This window comes from Ictidomys tridecemlineatus, chromosome 8 (genome assembly GCF_052094955.1).
Source record: "Ictidomys tridecemlineatus isolate mIctTri1 chromosome 8, mIctTri1.hap1, whole genome shotgun sequence".
Classification (NCBI taxonomy): Eukaryota; Metazoa; Chordata; class Mammalia; order Rodentia; family Sciuridae; genus Ictidomys; species Ictidomys tridecemlineatus.
In genome coordinates, this window is record NC_135484.1 from 117,941,272 (window position 1) to 117,967,178 (window position 25,907).

General features: G+C 38.4%; 1 protein-coding gene and 2 pseudogenes across 1 annotated transcript; 2 read left to right on the forward strand and 1 right to left on the reverse strand.

Annotated features, from left to right (window-relative positions):
- Positions 1-1,257: 1,257 nt before the first annotated feature.
- Positions 1,258-6,030, forward strand: LOC144365895 (HLA class II histocompatibility antigen, DQ beta 1 chain-like). Its single transcript, XM_078018596.1, has 4 exons — positions 1,258-1,300; positions 3,958-4,227; positions 5,196-5,477; positions 6,017-6,030. The coding sequence occupies exons 1-4, from the start codon at positions 1,258-1,260 to the stop codon at positions 6,028-6,030; spliced, it is 609 nt and encodes a 202-aa protein (XP_077874722.1).
- Positions 6,031-18,555: 12,525 nt separating this feature from the next.
- On the forward strand, positions 18,556-19,250 carry LOC101966987 (eukaryotic translation initiation factor 4E pseudogene; annotated as a pseudogene).
- Positions 19,251-22,245: 2,995 nt separating this feature from the next.
- LOC101966699 (HLA class II histocompatibility antigen, DQ alpha 2 chain-like) lies at positions 22,246-24,658 on the reverse strand (annotated as a pseudogene).
- Between the last annotated feature and the right edge of the window lie 1,249 nt (positions 24,659-25,907).

The following is a 25,907-nucleotide window of genomic DNA, read 5'->3' on the forward strand; positions in this document are numbered from 1 at the left end:
CTCCTATTAAATTTCAGCTTAACCTGACCTATTTCCTGTTTATCTATTTCACCTCTGGTTGCTGCTGGAACTGGGGTATCAATAGGCTCAGAGGTGTCAAGTCATCCTTGTGCAGCTATTTCCTGAAGGGCTTCCTCTGAATGCCGTGTAAAATGCATGTGTTGATAAATAACTCAGTTGATTAAATAACCCAGGGAACTTTTCTCAACTATTTCCTTATCACAGCCTCTCTTTTGTCCCCTTTAAAAACGCACAACATGGCTTTGTCTTGGGGTTCTAGCTCTTTGCCAGGATCTGCAATTAATATGTCATATCTATAAAATTTTATTTTGTCTGAACACCGATGGTGTCAAAGAGAAAGTGTCTACCTGTTAAAGGTACAATGACCGAGGCTAATAGAGATTATGTAATCTGTCCAGAGTAAAAAAATCAATAAATTCTTCAACCATGATACAAATATATTTTCTTTAAAATCTGTTTCCTTTCATATTGTATCTTATTGCTCATAGTATTAAGTCAGGGGGAAAAATGAAGAGCTCTTAGATAATAATTTTATGTCCCAAGGAATAGTATTCCACTTCTTCCTGCCCTCTGACATCCTTAGCCACCATCAAACCTCAAACATCAGAAACAAAATTTAAATAAATGTCACAAGAAACATGCCCTTGAGTCCTGTTCTTGGTTCTGAGTCTTCCCAACATATCTTCAACACTTTACAAAGTTCAGTGATATTTGAAGATGATCTACCACTAGACACTAAATAGATGATCAATGGATAATGTTTCTACAATTATTTTGTTTTATTTTTTATATATTTAGTTTATAATTTTTAATTTGATCTTTTTAGATATACCTGACAGCAGAGTGTATTTTGATATATTATACATACATGGGGTATAACTTATTCTAATTAGGATCCCACTGTTGAGGTTGTACATGATGTGGTGTTCACTGGTGGTGTATTCAACAACTGATAGTTTTTGAGTTGAGAACTTTCATTAAAAATGTTTACCTAGAGACAAATGAGGACTTAAGTCATAGGGTTGATTGTTTCTTCCTTAGGAACTGTCTAAAAATAAATTCATAGGAGATTTCCTACTTTCCATCTCTGTGAAGTGAAATGTCAGGTCAATTGGTAGCAGTTGTGCTGAATGCCAAGTGCTTTTGTTAAATTGCTTCTGTTTCAAGTTTGAAAAGATGACTGTGATAATCCCCAGGAACTCTTGGAGAGAAGCTGGAATTGTGATGGGGATTCTCATGGTGCTGAGGACTCCTATGGCTAACAGAAGAGATTCCCCAAGTAAGTGCAGGACAGCTGCTATTCAGAGCCCAGATTTGGAAATAATTTTTGGGGGCTCTGGAGCCTAAGCTTGGGTCTGTTGTATTTTCAACAAACCACAGGTAGAATTTGGAAGGACTTCTACAAGAGTCCTGATTTCTCCTTCTTAGAGTTTTGCTAGATTCCTTTTTTCAACCTCTGCAGTGGAAGGGAACCTAATATCTCTAAAGGACTTTGGGATCTCAGAATTGGAAGAAAAAGACAAAGTACATTTCTATACCAGACACAATAAAAAATGCAAATGAGGTACTTGAGAAGCATCAGGTAAGTTAAAAGAATTGGCCACTCTGGGGATTTTCTGGGCCCAATAGTATTCATCTATTTTGGGGCTTGTGATCAGAGAAATTCAGACCAGAGCTATAGTCTCTGGAGCTTCAATACCTGAAGAGCACAATTAATCACCCATGCCTTGCAGGTAAGCAGTGGGGGTCATGCAGATGACACTGTGGGACTTGGGAGGAAGAATGGGATAAGGACAGGCAGTTCCTAATTCTGGGTTAATTAGGACTTGATTCAGTATTGATGGTGAATGGGGGCTATGACAATGATGAAAAAAACTCCAAAATTGATAATTATTTTGCACCCATTAAATCCCAAGCCTGTAGTGATAGTGTTACATCAACTGTCTCACTCAGTCTTTCTAAAACACACACACAGATACAAATTGATGACTCTGGGGTATGTATTATTATAGTGTATTTTTAATTATTAGGAAAATAACACAACAGACATCATAACACACACACATAACAAAAATTACAAAGAAATATTCAAATAACCACCAATCAAGTTGAACATATGTGAATATTACCAATTCTCCAAATGACTTCTGTGTACTCCTTTCCAAAGGTACCCATTTTCACATTCCAGAAGTACGTTCTATTGTGACTCTTTTAAGCCTAATATTTTGCTCATTGTTATACTTAGCACATATATGAATGTATCCTTAAGCAATATAGATTAATATTTCCTCTTCTAAATGTTCTATAAATACTGTGCTCTGTCTTGCTTCCTTTCTCAATATTATGTCTGAGAAGACTTGCCACAAATCTCTGATGAAATATTCATCCATTTTTGTTGTTGGATAGTACATTCCATTTTATGAGGGCAGAGCAATATACTTAACCTGTTCTTATGTGGATGGAGGTTTGGGCTGGTCTTACTTAAAAGAAAATGTACCCTGGAATCCTAGAACCTTTGGGTATGCATTTCTCTAGACTGAAATAAATACTTCAATTGCAAAGTCTGCCTGTCTTCAACTTGACAAGACAAAGTCCAACTGTTATTCACATAGTTGTCTCATGAGCTGTTCAAAAGAAAATCCAATTCTTGACAGCTTTTAGTGTCTTAGAATATTTAATGTTTCCCCGTCTGGGGAGTGTATAGTGTTATGGGAACTTCTATTCTTTTCCATATTTATCTTTTTCTCATTTATTTCAAAAAGATAAAAAATATATTTCAAATCAAGCCCATCATCAGTATGTGTTTTGCAAATATTTCTACTTTTGGCCTTGTGTAAGTCTTTTAATGATGCCTCTTGATGAGCAGAACCTCTTTTTTATTTATGTTTAGTGCTTTTAATGATTTAAGAAATCTGTCACAATTCCAACATCATGAAAATGTTCTCTAGTTTTATCTCTTAACAGATTTGTTGCATTTCATTCATACTTAGCTCTATGTTACATATGGTGCAAGAAGTATGCCCAATTTCTTCTGCTCCTTCTGATGTATATCCATTTATTAGAACATCATTTATTAACAAAAGTATTCATTCCTCACTGACCACCTGTTGTGCCACCCTTGTTGTAAATTTAGTCTAAATGGATTTATGAAACTTATTTTAGAATATAATATGCCATTTATTTGTTTATGTCTGTGCCAAAAATATGATGTTTAATCACCAACTTTGCCTTATGAACCTTTATTGCATTTTAGAATCAGCTTGTAAATTTTGAGTAATCACAAATTGGTAGGAATTTTAAATTATACCCACAGAATCCATAAGACCATTTGAGATAATGTCTTCTTTATAATATTCAGTCTTCCAATTAATGTATAGGTGTATTTTTGTGTTTATTTAGGACCCTTTTGATGTATCTCAAAAATTTCATTATTTCCCTTTTAGAATTCTTATATATAACTATAAAACTTCTTCATAATTTTTTATGCCATTATAAATGATGTAATTAACATTTGACTTCACATTTGTTACTCATGTACATGTAGAATATTTAAAAATGGATCTTGTATCCAGCCATTTGCTGAATTCTCTCTTACTTTACATTCTTTTGGTTAGTAGATTATTTTGGATTTTTGATATTTACAGCTACAGTATATGAAAATGCTGGCAATATTGTTTCTGTATTCCAAACATTATTTCATTATCTTCCTTGTTTGACATTTTTTATTTTCTCCAATAAATCATCAACGCAGGATTTGAGGTAGAGAAATCACTTCACTCATCCTGGAAATAAAATTCTGAAGAATGAGAGCAGATTTTGTTAGTCACTGGTCTGTGTTGTGATGTCCCTTTACCCCCTGTGTCTCCCTAAACCAAACACCAGGGTTGGTTGGTATGCAGCCTGGGCTAAATCTAACATGGCCTGGTTCTCCTGCAGAGGATTTCATGTACCAGTTTAAGGGCACCTGCTACTTCACCAATGGAACTCAGCGAGTGAGGCTCATGGCCAGACAAATCTACAACAAGGAGGAGATCCTGCGCTTTGACAGTGATGTGGGGGTGTTTGTGGCTGAAACAGAGCTGGGGCTGTCAAGTGCCAAGAGCCAGAATGCCCAGAAGGACCTCCTGGTTGAGTATCAGGCCCATGTAGACACCTTGTGCAGACACAACTATTACCAGACAGCTTCTTTCACTGTTCAGCTGAGAGGTGAGTTTAGGACTGATCAAAGTGTGCTCACCTCTGAACTAGTGTGGAAGGGCTGTGGGGAAGAAGGTGACTTTTGGGATTCCTAGGATTTTGGTAAGCTTTGGAGGGCATTTGAATTCAAGGAAAATCCGCTGAAAGACTTGGCAGGACAGCATTGGAATAGTGTATTGGTCAGTTTTGAGTTACTGTAATAAAGTGCTTTAGATAATTAACTTAAATACAGGAGAGGTTTATTTTGATTCACAATTTAGTCCATGGTTGGTTGATAGCACTGATTGTGAGCCCCTGGTAAAACAGCACAACATAGTGGGGGAAATACAGAGGAGGAGAGCATTGTTAGTTAATTGTATTCTATGAAAATCACAGACTGTACTTAAAGCAAGACAACCAGGACATCATTAGTCCAAATAATCTTAAAGGACCATGATGGTATATGCATTGCTGATCTATATATTTATAAAAGGGACACTTTATTTATTTTTTTCATTTAAAAATCAACATATACTGTTGGTACTTTTTTATGAGGTACAGTGTTGTAATTCAACACAATGATCATAATCAGACTGGGGAGATTAACATTTCCATTTTCTGAAATATTATCATTTGTGTCTATTGGCAACCCAAACTCTTATGCTCTAGTTATTACAAAGTGTGTAATTCATTTTGTAGACTATCCTTTGTGAAACTGTATAACATTAGAAGTGCTCCGCTCCAAGTATGTTTGATTCCCATTATTCACCCTATCACTATTCCTTTCCTAGGCTTTAGTGATCTCTATTCAACCCTCTATTTCTATGTGATCAACTTAAAAAAAAATCTTCCACAAATGGGTGAAACCTTTGGTATGTGTGAGCCCAAATAGATGCTGTTTTCTCCACTTTCGTTTCAACGGAGGAACTTAAGCCCATGGCGAGAGCCTCTTTGCTGCCTCATTCTCGGACTTTAGTTTTTGCTGTCATTCATCCTAGTGGAGCCTATAGTCACCATCTCTCCAGCCATGACAGAGCCCCTAAACCACCACAATTTGCTGATCCGCTCAGTGACAAATTTTTATCTTTTACAAGTTAAAGTCAGATGGTTCTGGAATGAAGAGGAAGAGACTTCTGGAGTTGTGTCCACACCACTTATTCAGAATGGAGATTGGACCTACCAGATTCTTGTGATGTTGGAAGTAATACCCCAGCATGGAGATGTCTACACTTGCCACGTGGAAGACCCCAGCCTCCAGAGCCCCATCGCTGTAGAATGGTGTAAGGGCCACTTCATTGATACCAGGGAGCAGGGAGTACATTGGGTCTTGTGAGCTTGGGGTCCCTCCTTTCCTCTGCTGTTGGACACATTCATACCTTCTCTCCTACACAACTCCTGGTGTCATTTCTGTGCCTAGAGTCATGGAGGCCTGAGATCTCAAGTCAAAATTCAGATGCTGAGTACTGACCTCTTTTTGCTCCAAGATATTATTGCTTTATGTAACCTGTTCCCCAGGCTGAGGTTTAGCTGGGCAGTATATCTTCTGTAGTGGTGAAATTCTGGGCTTTGACATTAAGGCTGGTGTTTGCAGATAGTCTCTGGATTTTCAGATGGACCTACCCTGGGGACTCACACTTCCCTTTCCCCCAAACCCTCTTCCATTCACTGTTCTCCTGGGGTCTCTGCATGCCCTTGACCCTCCTCTATTTGGAGGTGGGGCACCTCTGTCTCTTATATCTTGGGTTGGACTCCAAGGTTTCTGATGAGGACTCTGTGGGATGTGGGGACAGTCACTAATACACAGGCTTCTACTTCCCAGGGGCACTGTCATAATCTGCCCAGAACAAGATGCTGAGTGGAATTGGGAGTGTTGTGCTGGGACTAATCTTTCTTGGCTTGGGCCTTGTTGTCCACTTTTGGAATAAGAAAGGTAAGTCACCTTTAGAGAAAATGGGGAAGACTGGCACTAGGAGTAAGTGTTTCTGTTGTAACTTTTCTTATCACAGTAAAAAGGGGGAGCCAAAGTAGGGATAGAAGTAGATTGCAGAAATTAGGGAGGCCACGAGTCCTCCTTGTCCCAAGTCAAGTTTGCTTCATCAGAGAGGACAGTGGTGAGGGTGACTTTTAGATAGGGAAGCTCTCAGTCCATCCTTACCTATGCCAAGCAGTTGTTAACATGTGACTTCCTTAAAGACGCAGTGTCTTTGCTCACTACCTTCAGTAACTGACTCAGTGACTTTGGGGTATCGCCACTTGATGACAATGAAACCTTAGTGCACATGGACTGGAGTGGGAGAGAGAGCAATCAGGAAAATTCTTTGAATTTTCTTCTGGAACTTGGGACAAAGAGACAGAGAAGCAACTCTTCCTTTGCCCAGGTTAAGGAGCTTTTCTGTCCCTTTCTCTTTTTGTTCTTGCTGATGATGGAACAACCCAAAGCTCCACCCACAAGACAGAGCCCTACTCCTCTTGCCCAGAAATGTGACACATGTAAGATAGATAAAGATGTTGGCTGGGTTTGACTGGACACCCTAATACACTTCAGTTACTTTGTTCTTGGCTTCATGACACATTCTTTCTCATGTGAATTTGATTAGAGGAAAATTTTGGAACATTCCACATGGTCTCTGCAGGAAATTTCAGGAATTGTTCTCCAGAACAATCCCCAACCTTTGGCACTGAGTGAGGCTTGCATGATGCTCCCAGACCCCCAGATTACAGAGTGCTGCTGAGGTGGATGTTAGGTGAGATGACAGGAGGTTACAATTCTTACCTGTCCAGTTAAGTACGTGACCTGTGCTTCACCAAAGCACTTAGACTGGTAATGGAACTGGGGCCTTCTTCCACATGCCCCTGCAGAAGCTTTGTGTTCACTTTAGCATGGTATCCTCTTTAATCAGATACCAGGAGAGATGGTGAGGAATGGGTCGTTGTACAAAATCACCCTTAGTGTTCTGAGTTGCAGAGAGGCCCCAGGGGTATTGGGCAGGGGGCTGACTTTCTCTAGGGATTTAACTTATGACTTATTTTTTCTCTCTCCGTCAGGGCTCATGCACTGATTCCAACATGTTTCTTCCTGTTACCCCTGTTCCATGGTCTACTGATGTCTTCACCCTTGTGCCCAGTTCCTAGCCTCCCTTCTCTCAGGCTTGTGAGGAATCCACCTCTGCCAGCCCTGTCCCCCATCAAGACCTGAGTCCCACAGTGTCTGAGCAGCAGATACCAGGCCCTCTTCTTTTGCACACTCACACACACACACACACACACACACACACACACGCTATTTTTAGTTGTGATGGACTTTTATTTTATTCATTTATTTGTATATGGTGCTTAGAATCAAACCCAGTGCCTCACACATGCTAGTCAATGGCTGTAACACTGAGCCAAAACTCCAGGCCCCTGGCCCTCTTCTTGTTCTGGTCTTTCTTGAATTTCTGTAACTACTTTCCACCTGACGCTGGGAGCTCTGCTCCCTGTGCTGCCTGCCACATCTGTTTGGGCCATGAGTACTTTCAATTCATTTCTTATCTTGTCCTCTGTCTGAAGACTTCCCATGATTTTAATGTCAAACTCTTTCATCTTTCAATATATATATTTTCAAAATTAAATAGATTTGCAAGTCCCTTGTGTTTCTGATTCTGATGGAGTAAAAGTGGTGGTGGGAGATACTGACACAGAAAGGAGCAGATTCTAGAGGGCTAGTTCAGTGAAGCCCCCAAAGGGAGGAGACTAGGGGAAGTCATGGGTCCCCATACCTGGTCTAATTCAGGTGCCATGTAAGAATGTGTAAAAGTATGAAAACATTCAATTGTCCACCATCTGGGGGCTTGGAAGTGGGGTTGTGTGCAGCAGTCTTTCCTGGCTTCTGCTGCAGCATCATGCGTTTTATGTATTTGAGCTATTGGAATTGTTTTGTGCCATGATGTTACCTAATAACACCTAACACTATAAGTTAGCCAACCTCACCACACAAATGTCCCCTGTCATTGTTGACTATGTACATGGAGGGAAAAGACAATGATTGTGGGTTGCGTCTGAACTACCAGATCATATACTTGCCAGTGGGAGTTTTATTAGAAAGAACTATGTTGATTGCATGTGAGGGAAACTACACCAATACCATCTTAAGGAAAACATTAATTTTTGACATAACTTAAAAGTTCATAAATGAATTTGGCTTCTGAAAAATGCTTAGATCAAGGACTAATATGAGATTCTTTTCTCCTTTTTCTGTTAGCTCCTTCCTTTCTTTCTGACCTTTTCCTTCTGTCTTTACTCTCTTCTCTCAGTGTGCTTCTTTTTCTGCTCTGTAGCTCTTCATCTGTCTGTCTCTCTATCTAGTTTTGATAGCGGGGCACTCAACCACTGAGTCACATCTGCAGACCTGTTTTGTATTTTATTTAGAGACAGGATCGTACTGAATTGCTTAGGGCCTCCCTGTTGTTGAGGCTGGCTTTGAACTCATAATCTCCAGCCTCAGCTTTCTGAGCTGCTGGGATTACAGGGGTGCACCACTGTTCCTGGCTGTCTCTTATTAACATCCATTTTTCCCTCTCTCTGTCTATCTGAAGGATCCTCTCTTTGTTCATATATGATATGGTTTTTCTAACTTTCTTCCATTTGCATTCCTCCATGATCTTCTCTCTCACACATTTTTTATTCATTACCTGCTTTAGAATGTCTTGCTGTCTGCCTCTTTTTTCTTTTCTTTCTCAATCCATCCGTTGGCGTTGGCCTGTGCTCATGGTGCACATGGTCATTTCTTTCTGTCCTTCTATAGTCCATTATCTTTCTCCTTTGTGTTTATCTCTCTGCCTCTCTTTATCTGTCTTTGCGTGTATTTCTTTCTCTCTTGCTTATGCTCTCTGTGTTTGAGTACTGCTTTTCCTGATAGTTCTTATTTTCTCCTCTGGAAATATGGGTATGTAGAGGAATATCTCAAATTTTCAGCCCATCACTCGAATAGCAAGAGATCAAATATGTCAACTCCAGTTTAACAATCTGGAGAAATCCCTGATAGAGTGAAATTCCAATTTCTCAACCAATCATTTTAGCCATGGGATATAGACTCTAAGTCAGGCCTTAATTTTGACCCAATTTCTGTGGCAGAAAGCCAGATTTTTTTCCCTCAAAAAAGATAAAAGTATGAAAAACAAAGCAAGACTGGATAGATGATAACAGTAATAATGATAATACAATAATAGTAATATCAATTGTTATTCCCTCTATATAGGAAGTGTACTTCTCTGTTTTTTTCCTACCCATTAAAAGTTTGTTGCTGAAGGAATAGCTCAGTGGTAAAGCCCTTTCCTGGTATGCATGAGGTCCTGGGTTTGGTCCTCAGTGCTCACACCCATGATGCTTCAAGTATAATTTGTATAGTTTACATTCATCTGTAGTTTCATTTGTGCCATTATAGAAAGAGAATTTCAAATCATATCAACCTCCAAATCCAAGCTCTCTGGTTACATGAATTTATCTTTATGTGCTTTGGGTGGTTCTTATTGACCCTGTAAATTATGGTGAAAGGATAAACTCATCTACCTTCAAAACATGAGGATATAATAACATAAGGACAATAAAAGTATAATCAGAAATCACTTTTGCTCAGCAAAAAGTGGTATTTGATAATCTGGGCAAAGTCAGTTTCCCATTGCTTATTTTTTTTATTGGTTGTTCACAACATTACAAAGCTCTTGACATCTCATATTTCATACATTAGAATCAAGTGGAATTTGCAGGCAAATGGATGGCACTAGAGCAGATTATGCTTAGTGAAGCTAGCCAATCCCTAAAAAACAAATCCCATTGCTTATTTATGTGACCTATTACCAGATGAGGAGGAGGGAAGCCACTGGGATATAAATGCAGTAACTTCTGGAATTATATAATAGAACATCCCCACACTCATTTCCAACATATATCTGCTGCTACTATCTACTTCAGAGAGGTCATCAGGGAAAATAAAGTTGTCAAAGTTAGGACAGGTATTGATACATTTGACATTTATTCTGTCCATGTAAGTCTGATGGTAAATATTTACAGTATGGATCCCCAGGATGTCCTGCTACTTGGGTTTTTTCTAAAAAAAGATTAGTAGTAGCCGAAGTTCTGCAAGTCCTGCATTATTTATGTTTAAATAATCAGATCACATACTTTTGAAATGCTGTGCCCTAGTATCCAGTAAGTGCTTAGTAAATATTTGCTGGTTGCCCATGAAGACCTCTGTTTCATGGGTTAGCCTATTCCTGGAATCCTTTTACTTTTAATCTTATACATTTTTTTTTTATCGTACACTTTGATGTCTGTAGTGTCTCTTTCCCTCACTCATGATGGCAAAATTGTCTTGGCTATTTTGTCACTTTGACACATATACTGGTAGTGATGGTGGGGTATCTCCATACAGCAGGATTTTATTTTTTATTTTTCAGTGTTAACTTTTGTGTTTTTATATTTTCCTGTTTTGGAATATGCAATAATGTTTTTTTAATCTACAAAATATTTCATTCACTACCTCTACTTTTAACATCCTTTGTGAACTTCTAAACATCTAGAAATCCTACATATTTCAAATAAGGACTTAAATAAACTATACACATATAACAATGGTTATATCTGAAAGTTTCTTCTTTGTAGGATCATTCTGGCCTAGAATCCTTCATTTCTTCCACTTCTGTTTCCTATGTCACATGTGTCATATAATATGATATTACAATTTCACTTCTGGAGGGACTTTTTAGAAGACTGCCTTTCTATGAATTTTAACATAAAGTGTACAAAATGTTTTAGTTTACTTACTCTACTTTTGTTATACTTTGGCAACCTCTTTAAAATCTAAAGGCTAAATATTATAAAATTAAGACTCCTTTGTCCAGTATATACACAATATATACAGAAGAGCAAAGTTAAATAAAATGCACATTGCAGGGCAATGGGTAAGCTAAAACTGTCTAGCACACTCTAACCAAACACCTTTTGCAACTTCCCTCCTGCCTCCCTCAAACCAGTGAACAAGTACAGACAGTGTTCTGTTCAGAGGTGGTTTAACAATTCCAAACACAGTATTTCCCATCAGTTTTTAAAAGCTCTTTACAAAAAGATTCATCCTACTACTTCTAATTTCATCAAGCACTTCTAAATAGGACTAGATATTCCACATAAGAACCCATCCATGATGCACTCAGAACTGGTAAACAAAATTGCACATGTAACAATAGTTATAATCAGAGGTATTTTCTAATATTTTGTCCTTGAACCTTTCCATTCTCACTTTCTTTTCTCTACTTTCAGTCCAGTGGACAAGTAGAAGCATATGCAATGCTTAGAGCAAGTTGAGTATATTCATATCCAAAAGTTTATTTTCATAGAGGACAAGCTTTCCTATGAATTTCAATAAAAAATGTACAAAATGTGCTAATTTTGCTAACTACTTGATCATACACTCTTTAACATCTAGAGACTAGATGTTGCAAAATTGGGACTCATTTTTCCATCATAGACACTAGATACATAGCAAAACAAAATGCACAAAACATGCTGAAAACTGATGTCTGAACATGTCTAAGTATGAACACAGGAACATATTACCCTTAGCAATTATTCCCGCCCTCCTCCACATCTCTCAACAAGTACAGATAGTAATATACTGTTCACGGAGGTGGTTTCACAGTTCCATTCCCAAAAGACAATATTTCATATGAGTTTTAGCAAAAAGATATTTACAAAGTGACATTTTACTACCTCTATATTTAACATACAATGGGCATTTTTAAATATCTAGACAGACTAGGAGTTTCAAGTAAGAACTCAATTTGTTCACTGTGTACACAATAGTCTTGAATAAACTGCACACATGTAACAATAGTTCTAATTTGAAAATGTCTTCAAAATGTGAGTATCCTGCCCCTTCACTGACCCAGTGGGCTATAATGCTCAAATTTTCAGAAGACAATCTTTCCTAGGAACTTTAACACAAAATATACACAATTTGTTTAAGAATTGTACTTTTGTCATATACTGGCAAGCTCTTTAACATCTAGAAAGGATTTGTCCTTTATATACTCTACATACAGAGCAAAGTAAAACAAAACCCATGGACCCAGGAACAACCCTTGCCACACTGGCATGGTGCTCCTGAGGAGCAGCTCACAATCTGCACCACTCAACAGGGGGTTTGGCTATTTCCCCCCAAATCATTTCATAAGAAAATTTACAAAATGTGCTATATTTTACCATTTCTACTTTTAACATATATCAGGCACTTTAGAACATCTAGAAAGTCTCGATGTTTCAAAACAAGTACTTAGCATTTTCAACTATAAATACAGTAACGAGGAATAAAATGTACAGAAAACAATCGTTATTTTATGAAAAACATCTTTTACACAAGACCCATCTGGCACGGGACCTCCTCAGTGTCATGGTCAAAGGCTTCTCCTTGTCCTCTAACCCACTGGGCAAACGTGGACACGTGTCCCTCCAAGAGTTGGTCTAACAAATCCATTTCAAAGTCCCTTCCAGAAGACATTTCTGAGGTTTTAACACGGGCATTTACAGACGTCACCGTCTACCTCTATCACACGTGGGCAACCTCTTTACATTTACAAGGTCCAGACTTGTCACTAGTTTTAAAGGTGGGGGAGCTGAGAGCGGCCTTTCATATTGTACACACAGGCTTCTACAAAGGGCCACGGAATCTTCCCACAGGGCGGTGGCATTTCCAGTGGGTCACTTGCGGCCTGTTGCTCTGCAGGCGCTCGGTGTAGGAGGAACACCGACCTCTAGGCCTAACTGGTCCACCCTGGTCATCTGGGCGTAATGACCTTCCAGGGCGTTAAGGCCTCTGCCTTGTCCTACAAGGTGGTGTCGCCAGGAGCTAGCACTGAGGGGTCATAGAGGGCCCTGGTCTGCGCTGCTCTGCTGTCCAAGGCATGGCCAAGATTTCGGTTTCTGCCTTCTTGGCCCTCGAAGTCCCCCTCCCCCCACCAACCTCCATGGCATTGGGGGACCTCCGTTCTTCTCTCCTAGTCCCGCCAGCCACCACCCAAAGGCGTGCCATGTCCTCAGTGGAGGTTCTGCTTGGGACGACAGGATTGGGGCAGCAGACCAGGCAGCCCACAGGGTCCGGGTCTGACAGGTTGCTGCAGCCCTCGGGTCATCCAGCCAGGGGGTCCTTGACAGCCTGGGTCAGCCAGTGCGCAGGCGCTGCAGGAGCTCTGGGGTCTGCAGGGCAGAGGCCATGGCCTGTCCCCAGGCTCTCAGCTCACCTGCCGGCCTGGGGCAAAGGGTCCCAGAGGGTCCCCAGGAGCAGGTCATGCTCCTTTTCTCACCACCCTCTCTGCCAGAACTTATTCTGCAATAACCTTATTTTAAACATCCTCAATACTCCTGTAATCTCAGCAGCCAGGGGGGCTGAGGCAGGAAGAAGGCGAGTTCACATCCTCAGCTATTTAGCCAAACCCTAAATAATTTAGTGAGACCCTGTCGCTAAATAAAATATAAAAAGTGCTGGGAATGTGGCTCAGCAGTTAAGTGCCCCTGAGTTTAATCCCTGGTAGGAAGAAAAAATAAAATCTTTAATACTGTGTTTTCAACAGAAATAGAATGCTTCATCATATAAGATCTTGAAGTCAATAATTTTGCTAAGCTATTATAATAAATCTCATGAGCCATCTTTAGACTTGTTTGCATTTTCTGATCACATTTATACTGTTAAAAAGATAGTTTTGTTTTCTTCCTTTTCTGCTATTTCAGGTTTGTCTCTCTCTCTAACTTTCTGTAATGTTGGGAGACACATTCACTAAACTACCAAGAGGGTGTTGCTGCAGCTGCCATTTTTGATTCATTCAAAATCAGCCTATTTTGAAGTTCTTATTCTAAGGCTTTCTCTTGATTATGCCAAAGGCAAGAGAAAAATTATTGTTTTCTAATTTCTATTAACCAGGGAAAGCATGTAAAAAAGAGGGGTTCTCTAAGATATCCTTTTCATTATTTAATTTAAATTTTATGTGGACTCAGAAGATGGATAATTCTTCAATGTTGCTGAAGTCTTTCATTCACTGATACAGACAAAACCCCAAAGCCACAGTCTTTAGTGTTCAACAAAGGAGTTCAAAGTCATAGGTACTGCAGAAGAGGGAGCTGAATTGCCATCAAGGATTTTTTCTTGTATTCAACTAATAGACATGGAATATTGATAAAAGAACAGTGTCAGAGCAAAATTTTGTAGATGATTTTAGGAAGATAAGAGTTTATTACAAGGCTTAATATAGTTCAGAGAATTACCAGGGGAATAAAAACAGCTGAATAAGGCCAACTATGAAGCCACTCCCTCTTCTCTAACCAGGAAACCACATTGGTTGGGACAGCCACATGGGGAAGCCCCTCCATTTAGTGAGCTGTTCTGATCAATTTTCCCTGGTAAAGGGGACTTGGTGTGTGTTGCCTCTTTACATCCCTAAAGTGAGTTATCAGATATGAAGATCTCTCCTCATTCCAACACCGAATAATTTTCAGCTAAAAGAACATCTAATCATGTTCAACTCTCACAGAATGCTTCTGATTAGTCAATCTAAATGACATCAAAGGTTACCCAGGGAGTGTCCTCTTCAATGTTGCACCTTCTGAAGTCAGGACAGATGAACTGGAAGAGGTTGAGAGCTGTTTTATTCCGACCCACTACATATGGGAATAGGGCACTCTTAAAAATTTTTTTCACTTCTATTAGTAGCATAAGTTATTTTCAGATCAAATCTTCTTCCATGGAAATTATGAGTGATGGTCTTATTACAGATTAGTTCATGTGCAAATCAATGGTTTTTTGGCCCAATAGGCCTTTTCTACTTAATGTAACAGTAGCCACTCCAAGGAAGTAAAACAATAAATTCAAGTTAATCTTTTCTTTAAAACTCACAGAACATTAATTTAAATATAACTCTTTACAAGAAATAATTGACATGCCTGTGTCTTACACTCTATTTTAATATATTTTTAAGACTTGTTTTCTTTAATGAATGATGGCCTTCTTCCTTTTTGATCTCTCAAACCATATGTTCTGGTTTCAGTGGAGAAAAGTCAGCATTACCACAATGTCCCTTTCAGTCAGCTGTGGCCATGGTTTTCAGAAAATATCAGAGTAATCCAAGTAACTTCCTTCAGTATGCCTTTTTCTGTGGTTTTACTCATTCATGACATAGCATTCTTTTTGTCTCCCAATTAGCTTAGCTATACTGTCTCCCTATTTGTTGCTCTCACATGCAAAGTTGGTCCCTGTTTAGGAGTTGCACTTAGTGTTCTTGAGGACTAGAGTGGTTTGCTGTAGATTTTGAATAGTTGGCTTTTTCTTGTCATTCAAGTCTCAGTTCAAATAGTATATATGAGATTAGCCATACCTACTCATTCCCTCAGTTATGTTTTTTTCCTTTAGGGAGCATTTATTACCATCTAACTTGGAATATTACCTGGCTCATATTATGTAATGAAAAAATAGCATATATATACATTAATCTCACTAAGACGTTAACCCCAATTTTAGATGACACCAATCAGTATAATATATTAGCATAAAATAAAATAAAGAAGAAGAAAATGAGCATTAGAGATATGTGGTTCATCAACTAATGGTTTAATAAAATTAAAATTGTTTTATAAAGAAGTGATAAAGGATGCAAGAATGGAAACATAATAACAGAGAACTTTCTAAAACCAATTACAGACAAAACACAGGTTCTAGAAACTCAACTTAAATCATAACATAGGCAAATAAAAATATGCTTTTAAATAGCATGAATAACTTGCTGTAAACCAAAGATAAAGGGAATAGCTTTCAATTGATGAGAGGAAAAAGTGCATTATTTTTAAAAAAGAATAAGAGTTAAGATTGACTTTCTTTAGAAAGTATGTAATACAGAAAACAATGGAAGACATCATTAAAATCCATCAAGAACCTCTTTCGCCCCCAAAGAAACCTAGAATCCTATAATCTTCTAAAACATCCTTTAGCGGTAATGCTCAGAATCATTCTGTACTGGCTAAGTTGTAACATAGCCCACTATAGTCTCTCTTTCCCAGTGATCATAATGAAAAATATTGAACAGAATGTGTAAAGAGCCACCCATGGACCTTGAAAAGTAAATAGTAGTAGGAGGATAGTAGAACCTGAAGAAATGACAGTCAGGGAGAGGGTCTTGGTTCTTCTCTCTTTTCTCTCTTGGCTTTGGCTGGGGTAACTGTGGTCATGGAGCAGAGAGAAGAAACTCCAAAGGCACTCCACTCCCTGTTTCTAACCAGAAGATTGGAAAGGGGAAAGTTATAGAGAGTATGGGGGAAATACACCTTTTTTTGTCTTTTCTTTATTTTATTTTTTTCTTTTTCTATTTTAGCTTTGTCATGGGCATGGCCAAAACCATGAAGCTGCACTAAGGTGCAGTGGTGGAGGTATTAAAAACTGCGAGAGCAAAACCCACTTGATGGCCATAAAAACTGTGACTTACGGAGCTTAGGGGTATTTTAACATTATTTTTTCTCTATTTTATTTTGCCATTTTGCCTCAAAAGCAGTTCTAATTGTGTGGAATTATTTAATAGTACTGGAAACTACTTTGAGAGAAGCTCATCTTTCTGGACTGAGAAACTGGTAGAGGGACCTATAGCAACTAGAGGAGAGAGTCATTCTATAAATTCATCATAACTCTTGGGGATCCCAGGATTCTCAAGCTGCACCTGAGTGGCACAGTCTTTCACCAGCTCACCATATGCATTAGGAGCTGGGCTATGAAATAAACTACCATCCACGTGGCAGAAAAAAAACACTGAGTGGCATATGCTCAGCATAGGTACAGAGCAGAATTGGAAAGGATTGAGAAACTGTACTGACATCAGTACTACCATCCACAGAGATGGGACAGAGGTTGCCTTCTAGACCTGATGAGGTTAGTTGCCTACTAAAGCAAAAATTTCAACATTTTCCAGAGGATTTAATAGAACACAAAACCCACATGTATATTCAAAATGTGAGGAATATAATCCAAACTTATTTGGTACACAAATAATCCTGGGGAAACATGACCACTTCTAGAAGTTTTTAGCAGGGAGACACACCATATTAAAAAAAAATGAAGCTGGTTATGGTGGCACATGTCTGTTATTCCAGTGTCTTTGGAAGCTGAGAAAGGAGAATCACAAGTTCAAAGGCAGCTGGGCTATGAAATAAACTACCATCCAAGTGCCAGACAAAACACTGAGTGGCATATTCTCAGCACAGGCACAGAGCAGCATTAAGTGTCCCTGGTTTCAATCCCCCGTATTCCCCCTGCTTCCACCCAGTAATCTGGAATAAAAACATGACCTAAGCAAAATAAGAATTCACTGAGAGAATCAATAGTACAATGGAAATGACAGGTAAAAGTACAAATGATTTTGAAGATGGGTGAATATCCAGTAAACAATTTGAAAAACAAAATGAGTATTAAAAAGTGAACAGACATTCCAGGGACCAGTGGGACAATATCAAAAGGTCTAATGTTCATGTCACTGGAGCCCCAAAGAAGAGAAGAAAGGGATTAGTTGCATAAAGTGTTCTTGAAAAAGAAACAAATTCATATTCAAATACAGAAATTTACAAACTGAAGAGGCTCAGTGGACCTACACTTAATTTTCCCCCTTAAACTACACTTATTTTTTTCTAATATAATTTCTTATCTCAAGATCATAACATGTTTCCAGTAGTATTTATTCCTTTGTAAATTTAGAAAGACAAGAAATCACTAGTTTTTGAATATGATGGAGTTCATGAAACTGTTGTCCTTCATTGCTTATATGAGAGACATGTGTCCCTTTTACATGATCAACAGAACCCTTAAACAGAGTCTAGAAGCAAAGGAATAACTTATTAACCCCTTTGGTATTTTCTTATCTATACATGCAAGATACCTCTTTTCACAATTTTACAACACAAGAGAAAACTATTTAGATCCAAATAATTTATTTGTTCTTTTTGTCAATACACAACTTGAAAGAAAATTATTCTGATGAAGCTACCAAAAATTAGAATTTAACATTCATGCTTTTAAAAATGAATATCTGCAAGAATGAAATCTGAAATGAAACAGATCTTCTGGGTCACAGGATATCAAACTCTGATTTATTATTTTTAAATTTTGTTTTCCCACTTTTTGGTAACTTGCTATACCACTTTTCTCTTTTCTTGTTTTTTATAAGATTTTTGCTTTTCTATAAAGTACTCACCTCTTCCTTCTTGTCTTAATTTGTGTCACATGAGACCTGCCACTTCCAGTTTCAGGTCTAAGTTTGCCATTTGTAACTTAGCCTCAAACATCACTGGGGAGAATCATCTAGGATGATGACTCTAGAACTGGGAACCACCCCTACTGCTAATCCCCTGCTTTCAGAAAAGGAGAAAACAGACTCTCATCAGGAGGTTGCTAACCCAGAACACTATGTAAAGCATCCTCTACAGAATAGATGGGCATTCTGGTTTTTTAAAAATGATAAATGTAAAACTTGGCAAGAAAACCTTCTACTGATCTCTAGGTTTGATATAATTGAAGACTTTGGGGCCGTATACAATCTTAGCTAGTTGTCTAGTAATTCAATTCCTGGCTGTGACTACTCAAATTTTAAGGAAGGTATTGAGCCTGTGTGGGAAGATGAGAAACACAAATGGGGCAGAAGGTGGCTCATGACACTGAACAAACAGCAAAGATGAAGTGACCGTGACAGCTTTTGTCTAGAGACACTGCTGTGCCTTATTGGAGAATCTTTTGATGACCACAGTGATAATCTATGTGGAGCTGTTGTTCATGTTAGAGCTAAAGGTGATAAGATAGCAACATGGACTTACTGAATGTGAATATAGAAAGGCTGTTACATATATAGGGAGAGTATACAAGAGAGATAGAGATTGGTTATCAGTCTCATGAAGACACAGTTACTAAGAGAGGCTCTACCTCTAAAAATAGGTTTGTGTTTAAGAAGAGGCCTTCTGAGGATTCTCCAAGAAGACTGCTTCAAGCAATTGAGATTTGGGGCTGAGCCAAAACCTCTTCAAAAGCAGAGTGAACTGCATTTAAATTTGATTTTATCTAAATGTTTCTAAGATATAAGGAAGTCTCATTTGCCTTTGTCTTATACTTCAATGTTATTTTTAAAAATTTAAAAATAGAGGGTCCACTATCCCAATCAAAGGATTGCAATTCACACTCCCACAGATTCCATAAATGTGTTCCTGGCCCATTTTGTATTAGCTTAGTAGAAATGTCATTATAAACAAGTTTTACCCATTGACAAAATTTAAAAGAACTTGCATTTCTATACCTAAATAAGAAAAAAAAATGAGTTTATGTTCCATTGTATACAGAGTATATTCTGCTGCTTTGAAAGAACATGATGCATACAGTTTTCTAGCAATTTACTTTGTTTCTTTTGACAGCATTATATTTACTGTACCCTTGAGAGGGCTGCTAGATTTTAATTTATTTGTTTTTCTACTTGATAACACTGATGATTCTGATTCCAGTTTTCCATTTCCCTCATGTAACATAAGGTAAAGCATCTAGGAATGACACAAAAGTGGAATAATTATTAATTTTGTGCATACTTTGATTTTTTGCTACAAATTTATGCATTTCATTCAAATAAGGAACTTTGTGTGATTTCATGAACATAATTATGGATTATAAAAAAGTAACATTATAGTTACATTCCTAAGTAGAATTAGTATGCCTGGTTTCATATCTTTATGCTGTATTTTAACACTTTGTATTCCTTAGGCAATTTTGCCTTGGTTAAAAATGGCTGAAGTAAAAAAAAAAAGCAGTCCCATTCATTTTAAGACAGAGTACAAAATTGTAAATAAAATGTATACAGTGAATTGTACTTTAGACAAAAAAAATCACTGGGATATTCTTTTGGAGGATTTTCCACCATAAGACCTCTTCTCAGAAGGAGAACCATCATTCAGAAATTATATGCTGTGACCAGCACAGCCAAACTGGTGGTTCTGGTGAGGGCCATGGGGAATTAGAAAATATAGAGATTCACTCATGCATATTTTGTGATAAAGCTGGCATCTGGTGGAACATTGCTCTCTGATGGAGAAGCAGACCTAGGGAGTTACATCAGCAATCTTCATTTATGTGTATCTCATTATCAGGATAAAGACTATGCAAGCATTATTCTTTATACTCTGGAAAGCTACAAAATTAGAAACATCTATGCAGCTTTTCCATAGTTGCAATCCACATTGCAAAGTGCAATGTTAGGAGCAGTTGTGCAGTGCTCAAGAGGGTACATTGTGTAGGCCAGCAGGCTCAGAAGTAGCAGAGCTGGTGAAACATTGTGGTTGACTAGCATGAGAATTCCTCTATTCCCATGAGCTATGTGCCTGAGATCAAGGTTGAAGCTGATAAGACTCTGGCACAGAGCCTCCTCAGGCAGGGCATTACCATAGCATCGAGGCATCCTGTACCCTTGCACAGAAACTTTCCCAGACATCTGGTGTGTCACAGATATAAGGTCAGAGAACCCCCAATCTCAGTCACTGCTCTCCCATTCTCTGTCACTGCTCTCCACAGTTATATACCATTTTATCCTATGCTGCCATGTGCATATATCTCATCCACTTAGACTAGGTCCTTTAGTGAAAATGGTATGAGTTAGCATCACTATCTCCTCAAAAACCTATTTTGAGGTTACTGAAGGGCACACATTTAAAATATTGGATGATTAATATGTTCAGAAAATATATAATATTTTATATCATAAAAATGCCTAGGTTATAATGTCAATAATCTCAATTTTTGAGCTTGAGCATGAAGTGGATTTAAATGTTTTTATACTTTCATAAATGTCAACAGGGGATGAGGCTCTAGATGCCCCTGCTATAGGTGCCTTTATCCAGTATATTGCCTCTCTGTTTGTTTGTTTTCATTAATGTTACCCACAAAAGGAGCAATGTATGAAGCAATTTCTGGGACACACACAGCATTTTTTATTTTCTTGTTTTTACTTCTGTCTTCTGTCTGGCCAATCCAGAGATCTTCCATCTCATATGTGGTGAATTATGGGAGCAGACAACTTCCCTCATGCTGCCATCTTCCTAAATCCAGCATTTGTGGAGAATATTTTGACTTTATGTTCTTGAAAATCCGATGTATGTCTTTAAAAATATTTTATTTCAAGTTTTTATTTCTTCCATAGCTTTTAGAATGCTATTTGAAAACTCAAAATTTAAGCATTGCTCTTTCTTTTTTTCATAAAAATACTACATTTAGGGAATAAAGTATTCACCATACTCACTGATCCTGAAAAGGGTAAAGAAAGAGTGAGAGCAAAAAGGAAATGCTGAATGTAAAAAAAAATCTTTTATTATGATACAATATCATTTTGATACTTCAGCTGTGGTGTTATTAATATGGACCTAAGAAATCTGATAAAATTTCAACATAATCTCTTCCATTCTTGTGCACAACATAAATCAGTTCTGGGAAAAAGACAGAGGAAAAGTATACTCTAAGCAAAGACACCACAGAAAGAGATTCATTTATTTAATTTTCTCACAGATTTTGGATGAGGGTGACCAAAAGACAAGTAGGTAAATGGGTGGGACAGGTCTCTCTGTGAAAGGTAGGTAATCATGTAAGACTAAGTTGGAAGATTTTGTAAGAGCAAGTAATCTCTGTGGGAAAAACATTTCATGAATTCCACTCAAGTAGGGCAGGGAGGAGGGCATGGAAGGAGCAATACCATAAACCAGAACAGGAAGTGGGCCTAAGTCATATAGCAAAGCCTGCACAGAGAGCTTGAGTCAGCCAATCATTCCTCTTCTTTCTTGTAAATTGTGATTATCTGAAACAGCAGACAGCACGAGGTTGATGGGCCTGTGCCCCTGTCCCAAGGTCAAGCCATTCTTCAATTAGCCCATAAGTTTTCCAGATACATTTAGGCATACAGGATGCCAACCCTGCACTCCCAGCCTCCCTATCTCCAGTTCCAGATATGACACATCTGAGTCCTTACCTGTCTGTTTTTAGGTAATCACACATGAGGTCCTATGGTGGCTGGAAGTTCCATGAAAGTGTAGGACGTGGATGATGAGGATGGAGCCTATCACAATACCCATGAGGCCAAGAGCCAACCCCAGGGCACAGGCCACAATCTCTGTCAGCTCTGCCATAGGGGTTGGAAGCTCATGTTCTGAGAAAAAAAGAAGTATAGTCACAGGACAGGGTGTGTCTAGAGGGGAAAATGGTGCATGTGTTTGGAAATGCACAAGACACCTAGACCTTGGGAAAGTGAAGTCAATTATTGGATGACTTTGCAATTGTGGAAAATAAAGTTGTGGCAATGGGGGTTAAAGGGTTCAGGCAAGACCATGTAGGTTGGGGATAGAATTGGAAGGTAGACAAGTGATGATGGGATTTCAACATACCCCAGTGCTTGAGGAGCGGCTCTTCTAGGCCCCAGTATTGCACCTTGAAGTCACAGAAATACTCAGTGGAGGGGACAAAAGTGAGGTAACTGAACTTGAGGAAGGAATGGTCACTCTTGGGATAGAAGATGGTCTCAGCAATACCCTCTGGAACTAAATGTCCATTGCAAAACCAAGTGATATTGCTCATAGGAGGAAAGATGTCATCCACTAGACAGATGAGGGTGTTGGGAATGCCCAGAGTCACAGCCACTTCAGGGATTTCTACAATGAAAACAGCACACTTATTGGTGTTTTTTTTTGGTAACTGTGCCTTGAGATTTTTAATCATTTTGGAGCCACCTAGTATTCCTTAGATACTAATGAGATATTTTCTTATCATTTTAGAATAATTTTTATACCAGTTGCTGCTTCTATGTTTTCCTTTTGAAATACAGAACACATTCCTCTCTTTGGGAACCTACAGGGTGTGTGTGTGTGTGTGTGTGTGTGTGTGTGTGTGTGTGTGTATGAGAGAGAGAGAGAGAGAGAGAGAGAGAGAGAGAGAGAGAGAGAGAGAGAGAGAAAGAGAAATGAGCCAACTTAGAGCTTCTTAGGCCAAGAAATTTGGAATATCATTGTGTAGGAATTCAAGGAACATCTCATGAAACCTAGCAGAGGGATATTTAAATATTAAAAGAATAAGATGTGAACTATACATATACTAGAGAGGGGGAAAAATTGAAAATGTAATAAAAAGAACACCTACCCCAAGGAAGGAAGAGATCAGACCTGGACTGTGAGATAGGCAGAGTGAAGAGAAGCAGAATGTGGACCCTTACCATTGGTGGCTGGTGTAAAATTGGAATCTTTAATCAAAGTGTCCAAGTTTTTTTTTTTTTTGTTTGTTTACCACAACCAGGTTTCTCAGGGCCTTCTGAATTTCAAATGTCACGAAATTGCTAAACCCAGGCTGCCTCCACACAGTCTCTTTTTTTTTCCAGGTCTATGTAGAACAACTCATCTCCATCAAATCCACAGGTAAACTGGCCATAGTCACCATATGTCTGGTAGATATTTGTGCCATAAGTGCCGACATGGTCAGCTGGGGAATAACCATTCCAGAGCATGAAGATAAGAATGGGCAGGTGAGATATAGGGAGAGGAAAAAAACTTCATAAATAAGAAGGCATAGGAAATATTGCAAATATTGCAATGTATTACTCTATTTGGTTGCTATAACAAAATATCATAAACGACTTGTATTATTCTGCTTCTGGTCTCACAAATCCATGTCTTTCCCAATTGCATTTATTCTATCTCAAGAGTCTCAGAGGTTTTTAACTTGTTATGGCACCAACATAAAAGTCTAAAGTCCAAACTCCCACCTAAATATCACCTAAATCAGATATTCTTGATTCAAGATATTCTGAGTAAAATTATTCTCCAGTTATGAAGCTGTGAAATCAAACATGTTGTGTGCTTCCAAAGTACAATGGTGAGGCAGAAAGTCATGCCTGTTCCAAAATGGCGAAGTAGAAAAAAAGAAAGGAGTGGCAGGTCTTGAGCAAGTCCAAACCTTGCAGATAGAAAATAATTTTCTTTGGTTTGATGTTTTGAGCTCAAGGGTCTTGCCCAGGGTAGTATTTGGGTCTACAAAGCTCCAGAAGGTACTGACCCAATGGCTTTGGGAGGCTCCACTTCATGCCAGTTTTTATGGTGGCCCTACCTAGGTATTGGCTATGTGCCTGGGTCATACTGCTCTGGATCTGCTGGGAATTACTCTAAGAGGGGCTTTCTGCAGTGACTTCAGTGTTTCCAGGGCACTTGCCCTCTAGGGCTTTGCTGGATGGTAGCAACTCCAATGACCTCTGAAATGCATTTGCAGTCATTCTTCCATTGTGTTAGATAACAGGTCCTGGCTTCTCATTAGATGGCTGATTAATCTTGCCATTGTCTTCAGACTAGCACCTGGCTTTGGTTGAGATGACTAATCCATACTAATCTCCTTATCAAATGGTTCCTTGGCCATAGCCTGCTCTTTCCGAAACAGGCCATCTCATTTTTAACAATATGTATAGGATGAGGATTATCCAAATTTTTAAGTTCTGCTTATTTTTTTTATTACCAACTTCATTTTAAGTCATTTATCATATAGTACAAATAGCCAAGAATATCCAACACTATGCTGAGAAATTTCCTTACCCAAATATACAATTTAATTTCTTACAACATCTACATTCTAGGAAACACTAGGATACAAACATAATTGAACCACATTCTTTGCCATAATGAGGGCCACCTTTACCACAGACAGTTCCTAATAACATGCTCTTTATTTCCAACTGAGACCTTGTCATCAGAACAACCTTTACTTCTGAAAATCTACAAGCAAATTTTCAGGATTACTTTGATTCTTAGGTATTACTCAGCTATTCACTATGAAGATTGAGGCTCTCTTTTTATAGTTCTCTTCTTTTCCTTTTGGGCCTCTGCAAGAATCATCCTTCACATTCTGTCCATGATTGTGTGGACCTTTTATAGCACACAGCAGAAAATCTTTGCATCCTGTATCCATTTTGCAATTCCAAAGCTATTTCCATACTGCTTACACCAGTATTGTACCCTTCTCCTGGTATCTATTTTCTATCTTAGTCCATTTGGTGTTGTTTTAACAGCATTCCATAAACTGGTTGAATTATAAACAGCAAAAATTTCTTTCTCTTAGATCCAGGGCTTAGAAAAAGCAAGATCAGGACACCAGCAGATGTGACTTTTGCAGAGCCTATTCTCTAGAAGGCCATATTTTCACTATAACTTCAATAGCAGAAGGGACAAGTGAGGCTGGGTGCAATAGTGTACACCTGTAATCCCAGTGACTCAGGAAGCTGAGGCAGGAGGATCACAAGATCAAAAGCAGCCTCAGCAACTTAGCAAGGCCTAAGTAATTTAGTGAGACCCTATGTAAAAGCAAAAAAGTAAAGAAAGAATTAGGGATGTACTCAGTGGTAAAACAACCCTAAGTTTAATTCCTAGTACAAAGAGAGAGAGAGAGAGAGAGAGAGAGAGAGAGAGAGAGAGAGAGAGAGAGAGAGAGAGAGAGAGAAAGAAAGAAAGAAAAAAAGAAAGAAAGAAAGAAAGAAAGAAAAAATAAAAAGCCAGTGAGAATTTTTAGAAATATTTTATAGGGGTACTTGTCTCAGTCTAATAATCTATTAAAGTCCCAATCTCCTAAACCATTACCTCAGAAGGTAGGATTTAAACATATAAACTTGGGTAAA